General features: G+C 41.7%; 1 protein-coding gene across 3 annotated transcripts in view; it reads right to left on the bottom strand.

The window, feature by feature from the left end:
• The window catches only part of ptprk (protein tyrosine phosphatase receptor type K), a 107,224-nt gene that overhangs the window by 61,252 nt on the left and 25,586 nt on the right, over positions 1-20,386 (bottom strand). For all 3 annotated transcript variants that reach the window (XR_013507432.1, XR_013507433.1, XM_071906994.2), the window contains exon 2: positions 6,721-6,843. Coding sequence is in view for 1 of the 3 variants with exons in the window: in XM_071906994.2 (XP_071763095.1) it covers positions 6,721-6,843 (123 nt within the window). In the remaining 2 variants the exon portion in view is untranslated. The remainder of the gene's footprint in view (positions 1-6,720; positions 6,844-20,386) is intronic.

Here is a 20,386-nt window from a genome sequence, read left to right as displayed (position 1 = left end):
ATTGGTGCTCAGCAAAGATTTCCTCAGAATATAACATTAAAAACAAACACCTGCCTAAAGAGAAAGGTCAACAAGGAGCTCCTGTCTTCTATTATCTCATTTTGAGGGTGGCCTACTGAGCTCTCACTAATGGCAACCCATACAGGAAATTTGGGTCCCATTACAAAAATTTGGTAGGAAAATAAACAATATTCATTATATATCCATAAATAATATTGTTCTTGTGGGATGGCGGTGTTAATATGAAATATTATATAGATCTCCTTGGAAAATTATTCTCTCCAAGAGTAACTGAGACAGGATATACTGACCACTGAAACTTATTATTAGTCAATAGCCATCTCAAGACCTAAACATTCCAAAACACAATTTTATTTACTTCTTTATATAGTTTCTTATTCCACCTCAATAATCTAACTGGTCAAAGATGAGTTCCAACTGTGCTGATAATTACATTCTTGATTTCTCTTGTTTTTTATTCTTACGTGTGGATACGACTTGAGAGAAAATGTTTCATTCAAAGTCACCCAGGACCTCAGAGTGTGTTTACTGTGATTAAGAGTACTTCAGGCTCTTCACTATGGGTATTTCAATATGAGTGCTGCACCTTGTACCTAGTTCCCAGTGGGGAAAGTGAGTATTGAGTAATAGATAATCTGGGTGTGCTGACCCGCTGACGACAGGACAGTCACTCAGCCCATCCAGATGTTCTAGTAATCAGCTCAGATCTCTACCAGATGTTGTTGCAGTGAAATATGATGAAATGTGATCCTCTCCTGTCTGCCGTCTAATCTCACAGAATGTAGCAGCAACCTTGAATCTCACGAATTAAGAAAAACTGTCCCATACTATTGCTTAATTCCATTCATGGAATCAAATCAAATCGAATAAAACAGCCTCTGTATTGCAATAATCCAAGCCCAGCATTCATTCTCATATGTTTTTTTTTTTTTTTCACCTTTATTTATTCAGGGGAGTTTCACTGAGAGCAATGCTCTCTTTTTCAGGAACGCCCTGATCACATTCACGCACATTCACACCTGGAAGCTGACCAGTACAGCCACAGTCTGATCTGCTGGCCACTGAGCAGCTCCACTGGAGCGGTTGGGGTTAAGGGCCTTGCTCAAGGGCACCTCAGTGGTGGTAATGAGGGAGGGGCAAGCACTGCTTTTTCACTTTCCCCACCCAGATTTATCCTGCCGGTCCGGGGGATTGAACCGACGACCTTCCGGTCACAAGCTCGCTTCTCTAACCTTTAGGCCACCACTGCCCAAAAAGTTAAGTTATTTGTACCTATAGGTTTATATTATTACTGCAATATGCTAACAGTATTTCACAGCTCCCATCTGCAACCATTTTGCGGCAGCCATTTTGTATCCCGCTTCAGAATCCCGTTTTAATTTAATTGGATGACATTATCTGGTCAGAGGGAAAGTACAGTACATGTAGTACATTCTTTTTTCTTCTCAATTAATCCTATCTGTATATTAAAATGTGAATAGAATAGAATAGAATAGAATAGAATAGGACAATGCAATACAATAGTATCTCCATTCCTACAAGCCAAAATACAGCACTCCCTCTCCTATACTATTGGTTAATTCTATTTGCATACTATAATTGCAGTAGGATTTGATAGAGACTGTACAATAGGCTGTAGGACAATGGTGATTATCAGTTATTGTTTAGCTAATCTACTGTGAGAAAAGACGTTTTCTCTGCAGAATAGACTAGAACATAGCAGGCTTCAAGTGGAACACACAACACAACACACACACACACATCAGCTTTTCAAAACCAAATACTGTAACCTAGTTATTGAATTGGCCGTTTTCTCTCTTCATCTCTCTTCTCCTGTCTCTCTCCATCTCTCTTTCCCCCTTTTCTCTCTCTCTGCCCCCCCTCCCTTCCCCCTATGGTAGTATTAGATTAATCCTACTTCCTGGTTCTGAATGTCTGCCTGTCCATCGACGATTCCCAAACTGACCAGGACCAAACTGGACTGGAACCAAACTGGACTACAGCCAAACAAGACTGGAAACAGACTAGACCAGCACTGTTCTCTATGCACCAACAGTGTTGTAACGCAATCTTTTTCTCTTCTGCAAACAAGTAAAAATCAGTGAATGAGGAGAGACAATTACACCTGTTCAAATGCAGCTCAACTTGCATAAACAAATTTCTTGTTCAACAGCTTTGAAGCATGCTAAATTATCTCACCCTGTTGGCAGGTTTTTTTCCACAAGAAGAAACAAGACAGAAGAAAACAAGTTTGAAGCAAGGTAGATTGGTAATTTTACCAAAAATAATGACTGTATCGTTTGATGATTCTTTCATTTAATTTCACCCACTATATTATCCATGAATACAGTTAATGCGTTGCATACCAAAATATTAATGAACACATGACGGCTGATACTCTATTCTTTAATTGACATTTTTGGCACTCTCACTAAGATGGCTGACATGAGGAAAGTGTCTTTAAGATGGCTGCCAAGATGTTGTGTGCCAGCTAAAAATACTCCTATCAGTCAGAGACCCAGATATGTCACAACACACAACACACAACATGACAGAATATAACCTTTGGCACTTCAGCAAATCACAACGCTGCCTGCTGCAAAATTACAACAAAAATTGATTATGTGTAGGTAAATATAGGTAAATATTATTAGGCAAATAAAGGTTTCTTAACAACCTCCACCACCTCCACTAAATAAGATTGTTACCCATGTATCATCGCTTTAACATGGCTGAAATAATGCCGGGGATTGATAAAATATCCAGCAATATTCAAGATATCATTAGAATACACAAATATCAGCCTAGAGAGCAATATGTCACACAACAACACATCACAGAAGACAGAAGAAAAACCTGAGAATAATAGCATTGTAAAATGAAATGGCTGACAGTATTTGAAACTGACATTACCATGTTCATGCTAAGAAAGCCGACCTCGTAACACCACTACATCTGATATCTGAAGTCTGCCAGTCTCTGACAACTGAGGTCTGCCTGTTTCTAAAATGGTTGATGTCTTAGAACTGCCACAGTCTAAAATGGCCGCCAATAGAATGACTCCACAATGTAATGATGTGGCTAAAAATACCCCTGTAACAGCCTTAAGACCTAGATATGTCACATAACAACAACAGCAGCAGCACGGTAGACAGAGGACAGTCTTCTACAGCAAAACAATAACAGCCTGCTGTATGAATAACAGCTGATGGGATAGTTTCACTTCCAGCATTTTATGCTACCAACTGAATTAAAATGGAGGCTTACGAGGTGGGATGCAAAAAGGATGCCATAAAATGGCTGCAGAAGGACATGCAAAGGCTGGGACACAGAAACAACAGTCAAGCTAACTTTCTATGGCAAAACACTAATCACAACCTGAATGCTGAATTAATGCAGCTAATATGACGTGTTATTGAAGTGATAGTTTCCTGTCAGTTATATGTCTTTGCACTTCCCCTTTGCATGGTATGTGAAGTCCGGTATTCACTATCTTGTGTCAGCATGTACTGTGTTACTATTAGTTGTTAGTTATTAGTAATGTTAGTTGCCATTATATCTCTGCACTGATGCGACAAGGACTGCAACTATTATTCAACGTTACTGACAATGTCAACAATGAAAAAAACACATTGATTAGTATTTTCCATTGTTGATGCGTCATCACATACTCAAAAGTACTTCCTCTCTCACTTTAAATTTGTATTTTGAAAATGGCTGATGTACACAGCAGTTCTGAAGATGACAAGCCATCAAGAAAGCCTTCAAAACAAAGACTTAAGTAGAGCAAAGTGTGGGAATGTAGTAGCAAAGTAGCAATATGCACACTGTGTAACATCAACTTGGCTTATTGTTGACTCAATCACAAAACATACCAGCCAACTTGGAAGGATGTCTCCTATCTTGGCAAAGTACATTTTAATCCATAATCCATGATACAACGATTCCTAAAGGCTATAAAATCGGAGCTTTGGTACCATAAGTGATACGTTTTTTATTTGATTGACTGGAGTAATTGTCAAAATAATCGATTATCGAAAGTATTGTTTGTTCAGCCCTAGTTGCGGGCAAGACATTATTCCTGTACATTTATGAATTGTTGAAAAAAGTGAATTTGGTTTGGATTAATCTAATGTCTTCAATACAAAAATACAAAATGAAACCAGCTATTATTTTCAATACTAAACAAATTCTTATGTTAAATTGAGTTATAGTTAGCACTGCATCACACAAAAGACAGACATCAACATCCCTTAAGTTTACCATTATGCCATTTGACACATCAACCTTAATGTCCACTGTCTCACCAAAGCCCACTTCAGATGAGCACAAGAGGTTGGGGTTTAGTTGGTACGAATACAGTGAAAACACACACACACACGCAATCATTACCCATAATCATTCTATCATTATGTGAACATCCAAAGAGCGGTCTGCTAGGGACCACTACGCTCGACTACACTTTTCTGGTGCTTTATTAGACAGTACACAGTGGAAAATGAGAGGAAAGATAGACAGATGCGGGGAATGGCATGCCAAATAGGTTTAGAGTGGCACTGGCTCACAACATCATGAGTCAAGAGTATCTGCTTTAGTCTGCTGAGCCACAGAGCCCCAGCCCATGAATGTTACAAATGGCACAATGAGTGGTGCCAATGTAACATTCAGCCCCTGGCATGGCGGCTAGTGCCAACATCAACCCCCAGAGAGATTACATAGAAGAGTTTTATCTCTATTATAAACACTGCCAGCCCATCCCTGCACACTCAATATTGCCTTAAGCAGGAATGGGGATTAGCAACTGGGAAAAATCAATGTGGGTTATAGGGAACAAAACTATAGTTGTTGGCTGAACTGCCCATCCACATTGACCAGAAATGTAACCTCCAACCCCCTAGATGACTCTTTTCTTCTGTGGCAAACCCTTTGTCAATATATAACCCCCTGAACTATTAATCTAAAAAACTCATTCCCAAAGGCCTTTCAGATGCCAACTATTGAACAACTCCCCCCCAATAATGAGAGTAGGCATCCTTTGTTTTCAGGGGTCAAAAGCCACAAGGTTTAGTGCCGCACGCCCCCAGGCCGACTGCCAGACACCAGAGTACATAGAATGGCATCAGACATTAACAACACGAATAACAGACATTACCCATGTGTCCCTGGGCAAGGCACTTAAGCTACCAGTTAAGAACCCCTCAACCTCCCACCTACCACTCCCACCACCCCTTCCCAATAACAAACCCCCTATACTTGCCTGGCCACACGCTGCCCCTGTATATTTAATCCCCTCTAGCAACCTCTCTCCCCATCCACCACCCCCCCAAACACACACACATACACACACCCTACTGACATTATTAACACACCAAATACCAGACAGTGATGGCCCCCGTGCCTTTAGGCAAGGCACTGGACCCCCTGTAGCAACCAACACCTCCAAACCCTTCCCCCTGCACTGCTCTTGCCAAGTGCCGTGCTAATACCAGACACTGCCTCTGTGCTCTTAGACAAGGTATTTAATCCTTTCTAGCTGCCAACACTGCCCCCTCCCCGTGCCCATGCCTCCTCTGCTGGCATTAATAACCCTAAATCCCACATTTTGCCTCTGTGCCCTTAGGCAAGGCACTTTAACCTGCAATACCACACCTAATTATTACTGTATACCCAGACCACATTCACTAGACAGCACTATGAGGAAGACAACACATACACACTGGGAGCTTCTACGCGCGCGTGTGTGTGTGTGTGTGTGTGTGTGTATGTGTGTGTGTGTGTGTGTTCGTGTGTTTAAGTCCTAAAGAGCTGGTGTTGAACTGAACCTTTCTCTAAATGTCAGCCAGACTGGGTTGTCACGATGATAAGCATGGTAGATAAATAACGACGTTATATTGTCATGGTAACAAAGTGATAATCTTCCACAACGGATGAGAGGAGAGGCGAGGAGAGGAGAGGAGAGGAGAGGAGAGGAGAGGAGAGAAGAGAAGAGAAGAGAAGAGAAGAGAAGAGAAGAGAAGAGAAGAGAAGAGAAGAGAAGAACTGAAAGTGAATTGAAAGTAAATTAAACCTATTTGTAGTTGTAACATTTTAACATTCCAATGCTGGTTTATTCAAGGCTGATTCATTTTAATGTTCCAATACTAGTCAACATTCTTACTTTGTGGTTTTAACATTGTAAAGCTAGTTACTGTTTTAACATTGCATAGCTGGTTATTGTTCTAACGTTTTGCTTTTAACATTGTAAAGTAGGCAACCTTCCCTGTTCCCTGCCGTTGATTAACGACCTCATATCCCGTTAATTAGACCCTCAGCCCTGAGGCAGAAAGATTTAATTTCCCCTTCATCATCATCCTGAAGAAAAAACAACTGATTAAAGAGGAGAGGAGAGGAGAAGAGAGGAGAGGAGAAGAGAGGGAGAACAGAGGGAGAAGAGAGAGGAGAGGAGAGGAGAGGATCTAGAGCATGTCTAGGAAAAGAGGAGGAGGGGGAGAAGATGGGAGGGAGGAGAAGAAAAAAAGAAAAGAGGTGGTGTGGGGCTCTAGGAGGAGGAGAGGTGATAGGTGGATGGACGGACGGATTGATGGATGAAAACAGACTAAATGAATAAATAAACAAGGAAGAGAGACAAGAAAAAATCATTGTGGATGAATAGATGGATGGATGGATGACAAAGATAGCAGAAATCAAGTCTAGCCTCACCTTGTGGCAGGTCTGGGGAGACATAGGGTACTTCCTGGGTGCTGATGTGTGTCCAGTCAAAGTCATCATAGGGGTCCTGTTGGTAATCACACTGAGCGAAGCCCTCATCAAACGTACAACTTCCTGCAGACAAAATAATACAAGATTTAGTTTACCTCATAAGCATTTGGGTGTACACAACTGACTAAAGTGACAGATTGAATTGATTAATTTATTTGAGAAGTTAAAATGCAATCTATCAAATAAGCCTACAGTTTTCTAACTAATTAGGATGGCACAATAAAGTCACATGACCTAATTCCTTTGCAGAGCTCAAATCATTTGGCTAGCAGGCAAAACAAAATCCCTAACCCCTATAACCATCACTATATACAATACAACCCTTGAGCAAAAGGTGAGAAAGGACAGTGCCATCCTGTAATGCCCTCTGGGTAGAACTTCAACGCGTCTCAACACGACAGTAAAGGAGCTACACATTAATTTAGCCCCACTTGCAATTAGAATGATTAATGTGCATATGTAATGATGTAGCCTGATGTTTGTAACAGAACTTATATATTCATATTTTGCTCTAATGACAGATTTTTGCACCTTACTGTCTGATTGACTTCCTCTCTGGTCTGATCAAATGAAACTTTTCTTGATGCTTTCTTGAACTGTGTGTGTGTGTGTGTGTCTGTGTGCGTGTGTGTGTCTCAGCTCATTAACAAACCACCAGGAGTCTAAGCTCCGACAGACATCACTTTAGGACAGTCAGGATCACCTCTGACTCAATCATCAGGCCCCTCAGCCAATCATCTGAGCCCATCACCACATCCTTGGGCCAACCATGTGTGAGCTGGCTGCCTTTGGCCCCGCCTGAACAGGAAGTCGTCCTAATACAGAAAGACGCCACTTGTCCCTAACAGCTAGCTGAACCAATCAACTTGCCATGATATGGGGCTTGTACTGGCAATATTGCTGACAGGAATAGTATGCTGACTACTGCTAGCTATCTGATTCATCCAAGCAGTGATGCTTGGCTTGTGTTAACAATATGGCTAGGAGAGATATAACTAGCAAAAGCCGCAATGCCATCTGATTCATAAGTCTCCGGTGGTTATTGGTCACCCAGCTGTCCTTCTCATGGCCTGTGTCCTCTGCTCTCCTCTGTGCTGGCCACAGCCTAAAGCCTGGTTCTTGTTTCATGTGAAAACAAACAAGAGTGCACACGGTCAAAAAGGATGTAACTACAGTCAGAACAACTGGGCACATTGGTCGCATTTGAAAGTTGCATACAACCTGAACATAAACCGCTGGCCGGTGGGAGTTTTTTTTTCTTGTTGTGGGAATTTTCCTACGGCACCTCCAAAATACTGGAGTTTTCAGGTGCGCGGTGGTCATGAAAGCGCGATAAGCATGAATGCCAAGCTACACAGATGGCACGTCTGCATCCATAGCCAGGCATACGAAAGCAAGCCACCAAACAGCACTGTTAGCAACCAGCACTGCCAGCAATATATAAGTCTCCTAGCATTCAGTTAGCGCCGCAGCTTTGCTACCTGTGTCCTAGAGCGAGCTGCGGTGGCTGTGATGGAGAGCAGAGCGACAGGCCCTCAGATACCCCACTGATCTGAGCTCCAGCTAGAGAAGGATACCAAGAGGTGACAGCCGCAGCCGGAGGAGAGACAAGTTAACATCAAACTAAGCGACTGTCTGCGGCTGCTGGCTGTATGGCTGGCTGTGACTCACGGCCTCAGAGACGCAGTGGATCACATTCCTCCTGGCTTCATCCTTTCATCCACCTCTCCTCATGCTATTCAATTCAATTCCATTCAATTCAATTAAGTCTTTGTCACAGCAAGCTACCTCCAGTCATAGCGCGAAAAATGCTGGGACATGTGGAGGGCAGCCAGCAAAGCATGAGGACACACACTATTCTGCTCTGAGCTATTCTATTGTATTATATACTCCACTGGGATGTATAGAATTTAATTCTACTGATGTCTTTAGCTATTTTAATAAATTATACTCCTGCTTGTGTGTGTATGTGTGTGGGTGAGACTCCACGACTTCCTGTCTCCCACAGTGTGTGTGTCAGTTTACATCTTGTTGTCAGGCAGCCTTCTCTGCATGGGTTAAAACAGCACAGTGTGTATCTGTGTGTGTGTGTGTGTGTGTGTGTGTGCGCGCGTGTGTGAGCGATACTGGTATAGGATTGTATCCACAAAGCAGTCCCTACATAAACCAGTAGGAAACAAGCTACAGTTGAATACTACGTGGCTTTGCACAGCGACAAAAAACACAAAAACAGAGAAACAAACTATTTTTTCCCCCAAATGACTTCCAAAAGGCTAATCAATGCTTCAGGCTGAATATTCAACCTTATTTTAACAGGGAAGTAATAAAACTTTTTGATAAATCTGCTCTTTGATTAACTTACCTTTGTGTGATGAGAACACTAGCAGTTACACACTTGTGTGTCAAGTATTTATTTTGATTTCTACGATGCACGTTAACACTTAATCACACTGTGTATGTTTAGTGAACAGTTAAGCATCATCTCACAAGCACCACAGTGCACTAAATATTGACCACAGAAGTGAAACTGCTATCGATCTTTGTTACATAATGGTCACTTAATCAGAGACAAAAATCTAAGATACATTTAGCCCTAGCATCATGGGGAATATTATTATTCCCCTTTATTATGGGGCATAATCGCTTTTAAAATTAAAGGTAACCCTGAGTTAATGTTAGGGGAAACATCACCTCAACATTACAGAGAAGCTAACATTTTTCCTTGAGTTCAGTGTGAAGCAAATGCCTTGTTTAGTGTGTTTTCTTAAAGTGGTGAAACATTCTGCCTCATTTCTAACACTAAAGAAACATTTAGCCTTGGGTTACCAGTAAAAATCTTGTTTGGCTTTGTATAGCCTTAAGTTACAGTAAGAGACATCCCTCCTCCTCCTCTTTACTGTGAAGAAATGCAATTGTTCTTGGCAAGTTTAGAAGGAACGTAGCTCTATCTTGTTTTAAAACTATTTTTTGCGGAATTTCTGCTTCATTACGAAGTATACGGTGCAGAGTAAAAGTTTAATTCAAACCCACGGTGTTTAAAATACATGTTATGGGCCTTAGCTGGCTGTTCCCCCCCGAATGCCCCACACAGCTCTATCTTACAACATCCCTCTTCTCGCTTCTGTTCTGTTCTACTCAGCTCTGATATAGTGCCGTGGTAGAAGAGGTATTTTGCCTTGGCTTAGCAGTGGAAAAAAAGATATGTCCTTTTTTAAATTCCTCTTGACTGACTTTGGTTTAAAATAACATTTCTCAATCTTACAGCATTCCTCTCTTCTCTTCTGCACAACTCTGATTAAATTCTCACTGCTTTCAGCTGCTAACATACTAAACAAAACAGCAGTATGTGTGTGTGTGTGTGTGTTCTGTTGAAAAGGGGGTCTGCAGAAACTAAATATGTGTGAAACTGTCTGCCCACACACACAAACACACAGACACAGACACATACACACAAACCTCTCGCTAGCTCGCCCACATTCTCAGTTAACACTTCTCCCTTTACTCAATGTACTGCCAACTTAACCAACACACACATACACACACACACACACACACACACACACACACATGCACACACACACGCACACACACACACACACACACACACACACACACACACACACACACACACACACACATCTGACAGTCAATGCTTGTTGCCAATAATGAGAAGAGCAGACCTTGAACTATTATTTTACCTCTGCTGGAACAAACTCAAAATGACTCAGTGACAAGCCATATACTGCCTGACTGTTGAGATATGGATTTAATACTGCAACTAACAACAACTTAACTACAACGATATGTGTCTATCTACCTATCTATCTATCCATTATCAGGTTAGATATAAGATGATGATTGTTTTACTTATCAGTTAGCCCAAATAAACAACTGAATTTCAACTGAAATTCATTCCGACCCTTCCCAAACCTGTTAGATACAGTTGTGTTAAGTTGGATTCAAACATAAATGTTAAACTCAAATAATTACTTTATTATATACAACTTCTGATGTGTATTTTGGGGGCTCTGGTACATGATAAAACACATTCCAGAACAACTTCACTGAGAGAGAATGTGTGTGTGTGTGTGTGTGTGTGTGTGTGTGTGTGTGTGCGTGTGTGTGTGTGTATCTGTCTGTCTGTCTGTGCTGTCTATGTTATATGGTATAACAAATCCCTATAACAGTTTTCTAAGTGTGTGTATGCATGTGTGTGTGTGTCCAGATGGGTCATTAATGCCCCCCTCCTCGCTATTCACAAGGACACAGAGAGAGAAAGAGAGAGCTCGACTGCATGCTAATCACTCCCTAATCAGCCTCTGTGATTGGCTGCCTCACTAATGAAATAATGGTGGCTCATTTGCATAATAAAATAATTAGAAGGACTTGATAAAGGCTCAAGGGCAGAGAGAGGAGCGACACACACACACACACACACACACACACACACACATACACACACACACACACTGAACAGCGACAGAGGACAGCCTCTTTTCTAAAAGATTGTGGAATGGCATCAGACACAGCATCTGCCACCGTCACTCAAAATCATTCTGTGGTGATTTGCATTGACCTCCACCTTCAGGAGGTGAGCCGAGGACTGACTGTGGTTCAAAAAATGGGGTCCGAGTTGTCTCGGACCCCAAGAATCAGCTTTACAGTCTGACTTGATGTTGTGCGATCAATTAAGACACACAGGTGTTCATTATCCCAGCTGTTTCAACAGGCTCTATAGGCTACAGCCCTGTTCAGACGTGATGCGTCATTCTCACAATGAATCTTGGGGCTTCCCATTTGTTCTTGCCAAGTCACGATCCAATCCATCAGTAAACTTCTGGGATCTTTAACTGTCCTCCATCCTCAATGTTCTTTTCTTTCAAAAACATACTTTGGCTGTTACATATTATATCAAATGTGTCATGGAGGACATTGAATGCACAGGAATGCAAATTGAGAAAGACCATATCAGTATTACCACCTACTGCAGTAGACTTAGGTGGATCCAGGTCCATTTTGGTTTGCACTTGTTTGTAAACCACATGACCATCGGAATACAGTGCTTGCTACTGGCAGTGGTTTCCTCTGAGGAGCTAGTTGGAGTGTAGAGGCAGTGAATACTCTGACTGGACTTGCCAATTTGTGGGCTGCATGCCCTCAGCCTGTGTTTACATGTACCTACGTGAGTAAACCAACACTCTCTGCTACTGTGATTGGTCAGGAATGATCTAAGTTGAGGACTGAAATACCATTGATTCATGAGAGGATGAATTCAGGAAAGCGGCTAAAAGAGACAGCCGTGACAGTCCCATGAATAGTGAAATTCAAAATGGTAACGTGGTTTGACAGCGAATACGAGCGTAAATGAAAATAAGCGGTTGATGGGGCTGGATCTAGGCCAGTGTTAGACAAAAAGAGTCACTGTGATACAAGAAGAGCTAGTAGCCATGTACATTCATGTATTACAAATTGTACACAAGTATAGTATTTGCAAACAGGCAAAACACTGTATGATACTCAAATATCAAAACAAGCTGTAGGCTAGATAGCACTATATTCAACTCATAACATAGACACACAGACAGAGAAACATACACCATTGTAATATCACTGTACTCCAGTTCTAGGTGAGTCTTATACACACAGTCATCCATACTCACAAACCCTTTAATATCACTGTAGTAATCCAGTTATCTGCTAGTTAGACACACACATAATAGCGAGATGCATACACTCTATCTCTCACACACGCTATCACACTCTCCCCCACACACACACACTCTTTCTCTAACATGCATATTCTTGCTCTCTCTCTCTCTCTTTCGCACTGCCGTGTCTGTCTAGTACTTATCAGCAGAGCTCTGTTTCACTTAGTCCGCTGGCAGAGATATTAATTATCACCAGAGAGCAGATCAGAGAGGAACAGAGAAAGAGAAGGAAACAGAAGGAAGAGGTAGAAAGAAACAGAAAGGGAGAAAGAGGAAGAAGAAAAAAAGGAGAGAGAGAGAGAAAAAGGAATGGGGAAATTAATTTTTAGGAGATCACACTAAGCCTGGAGATTAACTATATGATACTGTACACACGCACACACACCAATCCTTTGAAACGCAGGAAATTTTTTCTCTGTCTCAGTTGCTGTCTTTTTTTTCTCTGCTTCTATGCCTCTCTCTATCTCCCCCTCTCTCTCTCGTCCTGCATTAATAATCCATTTAATGAGGATCAATACCTATTTAGTCTGGTGGCATCACAACCTCAAAGAAGAGAAGAGAAGAGAAGAGAAGAAAAGAGAAGAGAAGAGAAGAGAAGAGAAGAGAAGAGAAGAGAAGAGAAGAGAAGAGAAGAAGTTGAGAGCAGGTGCACTGCGAAAGATTTTGCTCCAATTTAAAGAAAAATAATTTTCAAAGACAATGATTACATTTACTTCATTAAAATCCAATTCCAAGAGCTCATAATCACTTTTCCCTCCAAATCATTGCAATTTGGGCCAAGTCCAGTTACTCATTGTGTTAGCTGACCCGGATTTATAATCATATGTGGCTTTGTGGGACATTTCATAGGAGTCAATCACTACGCCGTTCTTAGTTTTTGGTTCAAGTGCATGAAAAAGGCTGAAAATCCTTGAGGAGAGGAGAGGAGAGGAAGAGGAGGGGAGAGGAGAGGAGAGGAGACTATTATAATAGTGTATTATAATATTATAATAGAGTACAGTACTATTATTTTATAATGCTCATTTGCATTTCTTATTCTATTCCCAGCTATCTACTGTACTGCGCGACACTCTGCACTCCTGATTGTTGTTTGCTGTTCTTGATGTGTGTGTTGTGTGCATCATTGAATAGCTCTGATGTTGACCGCCTCAAGGACACTAATAAAGTTGTAGCTTATCATTTACTTTCTCTATGCCGCCTCTACTTTTTTGTTCTCTCTGTCTCTTGTTCCCTCTCTCCCTGAGAATAGGTGAAATTAGCCTGAAATGATACAAGGTGACATCAGAGAGGCTGCCACACACACACACACACACTCTCTCTCTCGTCACGCTTCAGTGGCCCTTGCAGCGCAGCGCGACGCCATCAAAGCCAAGACCCATATACACACACACCTCGCCTGTTAAACATACACACACACACACACACACACACAAAACTCACATTGCCACACACACACATACATACACACACAGACACATGCGCACACTGTCACATACAAACTGACACACATGCACACACACACACACACACGGAGCGGCAGTTTAATTGGAAGTGCTGAAGGCTGAAGAATTTCTCCTTCATCTCACAATGCTGTAATTGAATCTGAGACGTGTGTGTACGTGTGTGTCGTGTGTGTGTGTGTGTGTATGTGTGTGTGTATGTGTTCAGCTGATTCAGGGGTTTCCATTGACAGTAACAGTAAAACAGAAATGTGTGTTTTCTCTCTGTGAGGAGCCTTTCTGTCCTTCCATCCCTGACTATCTTCTCCCCTCTCCCCTCTCGGGGTTAATGCGGCTTTTCAATTCAAATTCAAACTCAAGCACTTTCCAAGCACTACATTATTTTCCCAAACTGATGATTTGGTCTTCCAGGCTCAGCTAAAGGCCCCCCATCACCGCTGGACTGATTTGATGTCATCGGTATCTTGGCATTTCATTGACCAATGTGTCCGGATGGAACAAATTTGTGTTTATAATAAAATTTAACTTAACCAATAGACCACATTAGACCTGACGGGCAACAGTTCATTTTGGGTCATGTTTCATTTAAATGTCACTATTATTTTGAGTGCTGATTGTTATTTTCCATTCTATATAAATGTGACTGTTATTTTGAGCAGAGATTTATTGTAAATGTTATTCTTTATAAATGTTACTGACATTACAATAGAGATTCCCTGTTAAATGAGGCTGACATTGCTAGGTTGTAATGGAGAGGACGTTGAGTTTAGTAGCCGAAAACAAGTCTCTGCTTGGACAACCGCAAACAAAAAGCACCATCGGGGGACAATGAGGCGTGAACGACTTACTAATGCCCTGTCATCACAGTATCACACTCACACATTACAATGGGATGAAGCACTGAGCAGCTAGGTACCTGTTTTGGTGCTATAGAGGGGCTTTTTCAAGAAACTTTGAGAGATTTGTGGTTATATATAGAAATCAGTTCAATCCGATGCTGAAAATACAGATTCTTCCTCACTCTTTCCAACGACATTATACCACTCTATGCTGTCAGGAAAAGGTTGCATTATTGCCTGTAGTGAAGCTGCTGCATTCCTCATATTAACAGAAAGACGTTAACGTTTACTCCAATCTCAAACTGGAGTCTGTGTATGTGTGTGGCTAAATTCCTCACGGTAGACACAGACAACCTAACCTAACCTACTGATAGTCAACATGACCCCTAAACCCTAACTACATCACACCTCTATGGGAATATCTCCTTTCTCTCCCTCTTTCTTTCTTTTTCTCTTTTCCTCACCATTATGATCCTCTGTATAGTGTGTGCATGTGTGTGTGTGTGTGTGTTTGTGTCTGTGTGTATCCACACAGCTGTTAGCAGGGGTCAAAACGTTCCATAGACACTATCTTTATAGCATTCACCTCTCCCCCCCCACTCTCTCTCTCCCTCTTATGGTCTCTCTCTATCTCTCCATCGTTAATCTCTATTACTATTCAAATGCTGACATTTAAAGCGACTTCACACGCTGACTGACTGGCTGGCAGATAAGGCAGGAAAAGAGAGGAGAGGAGGTGGTGATGCAGCGGGGGGATGGAGAGGGAGGGAGGAGAAGGAGAGGAGAGCTAGTCCTTCCTTGAAAATTGGGAAGTCCTCCTCACCTCTCTCTTAAGTCCCTCCCTCCTCCATGTCTCTCTGTCTGTGAATGAGTTCACTCTAAACCCCAGAGGGAGTCGGGTTTCACTCGCTCTCAGGAAAGCTGAACCATCCCCTCCTTTTTTTGCCTTTGTTCACCCATTTACCTCTCCCCCCACCCACTTCTCTGTTTACTGTCTCCCTAATCCACCCCCTTTCTCTCTGTCTCTCTGTCAGTATAATATACAGTAAGGTTTGACACCATAGGTGCCTATTTTACTATTCTCTATTAAATGCAGCGGTTTCTGAACGCTATTGTACCGACTTCTTGCGCAACATGATAGGACAACTTTTCTACTTCCCTTGTATTAGAAATTGTGAAGAAATTGGCAAAGTGTATAATAGAATTAAATGGCCAATGATAAGTTGTACTGTAGTCAATGCAACTGTTGAGATGATTCTTCGGACAAGAGTGCCCTACAATGGACAATGGTGCCAAACAACGAAACTAGAAATCATTCACACAGATCCCATGTCAGTGTGTCATTCTGAATGAGTCAAGGGGGAGTAATTATTAAGCCCCTAGACGGCACTCAGCTCAACTCAGAACCAAGAGCACAGCTGCTATTTTCTTTTAAGTAAAGTCCCAAAAAACAAGCCTCAACTGGCTGCTCCTCTCCACCCTTCACCACACACTTGACCTCAAAAACGCTGACTGGCTGACTCACCAGAGCCACTCAACCTGAATAAACTTTAACCATATCATGACTCAAAGTGGAAAAAAATCAAGGAAGCAATTAATAGTTCATCACAGATCTCTTAGCCACGCTGTTTAACATTATGTAAGTGAACTGGTGGCTCAGTAGGTAGAGCAAGGCAGCAACACTACCGGGTTAGAGGTTCCATTCACTTTGTAGCTCAATGGCACTTCTCCAGACAAACACAATGCGCATAAGGCTAGATAGAGAAGCCCCATTGAGTTATACAAGGAGAGCCTGGACTGTTAAGGGATCAATATTGGACAAAATGGGGTCAGAATGATTGCTAGTGATTGGTGGGCTGCATTTGGGCGGGGCATCTAGCCAGGCACCTATATGTACCCACACCCAACTAGCCAGCTAGCTAATCAACGTCTATCTGACTTCTTTACACTGTGACACTACACCATTCATCATGTTCTCTGACAGCTAACTGAAAAATTACCAGGAGACTACAATCAAATAACGTTTTATCCATTGTAGAGGATTTGAATGGGCCAATCAGAGAGCAGACAGAAGGCTGTTTGTTTCTGAGCCAATCGGGGCACAGCTGAGGTTTTGGACTGAAAAGCAGGTCTGGTGTGGACGAGATAAGAGCAGAACAAACACACACATTAAACACCAACCCCCACACACATGCACACACACGCACACACACACACGCACACACACGCGCACACGCACGCGCACACACACACACACACACACACACACAGACACACAAGGTAAGTAAGGCCAGATGGAGGAGAGAGGAGAAGAAGAGATTTCAGGAAAAACAAAACGAGATGGAAGAGAGGAGAAGGAGGGAGAAGGACCGAAAAGGAGGGGAGGAAAGAGAAAAGGAGGAAAGGAGGAGAATTGAATGTGAGTTCAGCAGAAAAATCCCATCTGAGAGCCATAAGCAGGTTAAATCTGTAGCAGCTAGCTTAGCAAGTCAGCACAGAGGCTGGTGACACACTGAACTGCCTGGCTGACTTCTCCAATTGTCCAGCAAGCTGGTTTACAGGCTGGCTGACTGATTTACTGACTGACCGCTGGCGGGTTGGATTTAGTCTATCTATCCTGTGTTTGTGCAGCAGTAGCACTTCTGTTGTTCAGTCTGACAGACAAAAAGCAGCTCTCCACTCCGACACACAAAGAACAACCTGAAACAGCACTAATACTGGAGAGACAGACAGAGACAGACGGAGAAAAAGAGGCAGCGAGAGACAAACAAATAAACACACAAAAAATTTCTACAAAAACATAAAACATCTTCTAACTTTACTTCAAAGAAGAAAAACAAACATCTAAAAATAACGGATGGAAAATGTTCCTTGGACTTCTGAAAACCAATCAAAATCAAATAATATGAAAAAATATCTCAAACAGAAAAAATAATGTGTCAAAGAAGTTCTTTTATCTGTGGTTGTGACACAGTTCTGTCGAACAACAAAAGATACCTAACGATAGCATTTATTGTCCTAGAGGAAATGCAGTTTTCACAGCCAACACAGAAAACACAGTGCATAATACGCAGTAGTGGAAACCATAGAGACTAACATGCAAGTGGGAATAGCATGCTAGCAGGCCAGACAACTACCAAATCAGCTAGTTTTGAGATTGTTTGTGGATCTAAACATATATTATACATTTTTGTTAGCAGTGTTGATGGTAATAAGTGATACATTGTCAAGAATTGGTACATTTGCAATGCTAACAGGCATAATATGATGATATTAAAGCATAAAGCGAGAGACACAAACTGCAGAAATGTGAACACACTTCTACTTTCTCCTTCTCTGTCTCTCTCTCTCCCTCCCTCCCTCCCTCACAAACACACACACACAGACACACTAGCCTGGAGATTGGTGAGAACACATACTGCAGAGCGTGTGCATGTAGGAGTGTGTGTGTTGTCACCTTCAGCTGTAAAATGTGGTCAAACGTTACTTACGGGCAGAAAAAAAGGAGAGATCAGAAAGAGAGAGACAGAGAGAGAGAGAGAGAGAGAGAGAGAGGGAGAGAGAGAGAGAATGAGAGGGCAAAATAAGTGCAACAGAGACCTCCACTCCTCCCCCCTCCAGGTTCATGGTGTGTGTGTGTGTGTGTGTGTGTGTGTCCGTGTGTGTGGCAAATGAGTTTTGGGAGTTGTCGTCTCTTTACGATAGCTGTAACTGGCCCGAGGACAGCTGTTATTACACTTTACAACAGGGGAAATACGGTGTGTGAGTGAGTGTGTGTGTGACTGTGTGTGTGAGAGTGTGCGTATAGTTGACAGAGAGAGAGAGACAGAGAAAGAGTGTGCTCATCTACTTGGTTATTGTACTTGTATCCTTATATGGAAGATATTGTTGAAGATATTTTGGATGGTTCTCACTTGGAAAATGAGCCGTTTTAGCAAATTAAATTAATTTACGTTGATTCAATTGTTGTCACCAGTGTAGTAATACGAACTCTGGCAAATGTGTGAGTGAGTGTGTGTGTGTCTTTGAGCTAAGGAGTGGCTCAGGGGAGGGAGAGGCCATTTACCTGCAGGGGAGTGGTCTTTTAATAGGTGTGTGTGTGTGTGTGTGTGTGTGTGTGTGTGTGTGTGTGTGTGTCCATTGTTAAATGACAAACCTCTGAGCAGGAAATGAGTGGAACTGGTTTCTGACTCACATTCAGGTTACAGAATACTGCCTCAGGCTTTTACACACACACACACACACACACACACACACACACACACACACACACACACACACAATTTGACACCAGACAGCATTGTTAAATGTGGCCCTCCCCTTTGTTACTCTCTCACTCTCTTTTGGAGCTTATTGAGGTCAAAACACAAATATGGGTGGGTTTGTAGCTTAATGTGATGTCTTCGAAAAAATGACTGGAGTGTTGCTGGTTTGAATTCCAGTGTACACACACATACAGACACACACCACCAGACAATTTAGCTGCAGTTCCTCCTTCCCAGAATGCTCGGTACTCAGTAGTCTATTGAAGTCAATGGTACTGAACCCTTGGCACTAAAGCCTGTCAACCTTCCCTTAAGAAAAACTTGGATTTCAGAAGTTTGTCTTTGTGGTGAGAAACATTCAAACAAGCATAGCTGCCAAAATATTTTTTTATGTGCAATCCACTATTTTCAAGCTCTGAATCCGAAGTAAAGTGAACATAATCGTAATCATCATCAACAACAACAATAAGAAGTCGTCCTGCAACTAGATTGTAAAATCATTGTAAAAATCGTGTAATGAATAAACAATAAAATATTCATAAGAAATGAATGGGAGTTGTGTGTCCAAGCTGCGTTAAATGGAACATTTTGGAGCTAAAAGAGTCTGCTGACCATACAGCAGAAATGGATGTTGCTCAGTGAAATAGTTGGCCACTGAAAAGTTCAGATGACTGAAACCAGGGTGCCATTTTGTGACATTTCCATGACTTTCCATAACTTAGTCAGAGCATGTCCATGACCTAAATTGTTATTGCTTCCTGGTTTGTTAATGTTGTTTTCCTAAAGGTGTAAACAGTCTGGTTTCCACTGAAGTTGGTAATTCTGTGGAAACCCTGCAATACCAGTTCTGCACGTATTATTTACAACATGAAACACGCATTGTCCTCACATATTTTCAAAATGTACTGTAGTACTAATAGATTTATAGTTGAAATAGTGTAAACAGCATGGAACAAGGAAATTCCAACACAATTAGTAGATGTACTTGTTTCTTGTCCCTACCAATAGCATTATCACTTTTACTGCATTTGACAGCTAACATTGTTTCCTGTAAGCAGAAAATGTTTCCCGACCTTGACCAAAAGCCAGATCATTGATTTGGTAACATCAGTGCATGAATCATTCTCTGCCAGCATTCTGGAAATGGTGTTGTAAGATGTTAAAGATACATCAGTATAAATGGTTCAAATTAACAAACCAATTCTCAGATACAAAGATTCTGCCCGGTCCTGACAATATTTTATGCACTGCTGAATTTTTGGACATGTGAATTGTATGAGTGAAAACTGAATGACTGGGGTTCAGTGGTTTCAATAGATGATATACTGAATTGA

Source organism: Centroberyx gerrardi, chromosome 18, assembly GCF_048128805.1.
Source record: "Centroberyx gerrardi isolate f3 chromosome 18, fCenGer3.hap1.cur.20231027, whole genome shotgun sequence".
NCBI classification, from domain to species: domain Eukaryota; kingdom Metazoa; phylum Chordata; class Actinopteri; order Beryciformes; family Berycidae; genus Centroberyx; species Centroberyx gerrardi.
Note: the sequence above shows the minus strand (reverse complement) of the source record. Positions and strands in the feature narration are given on the sequence as shown.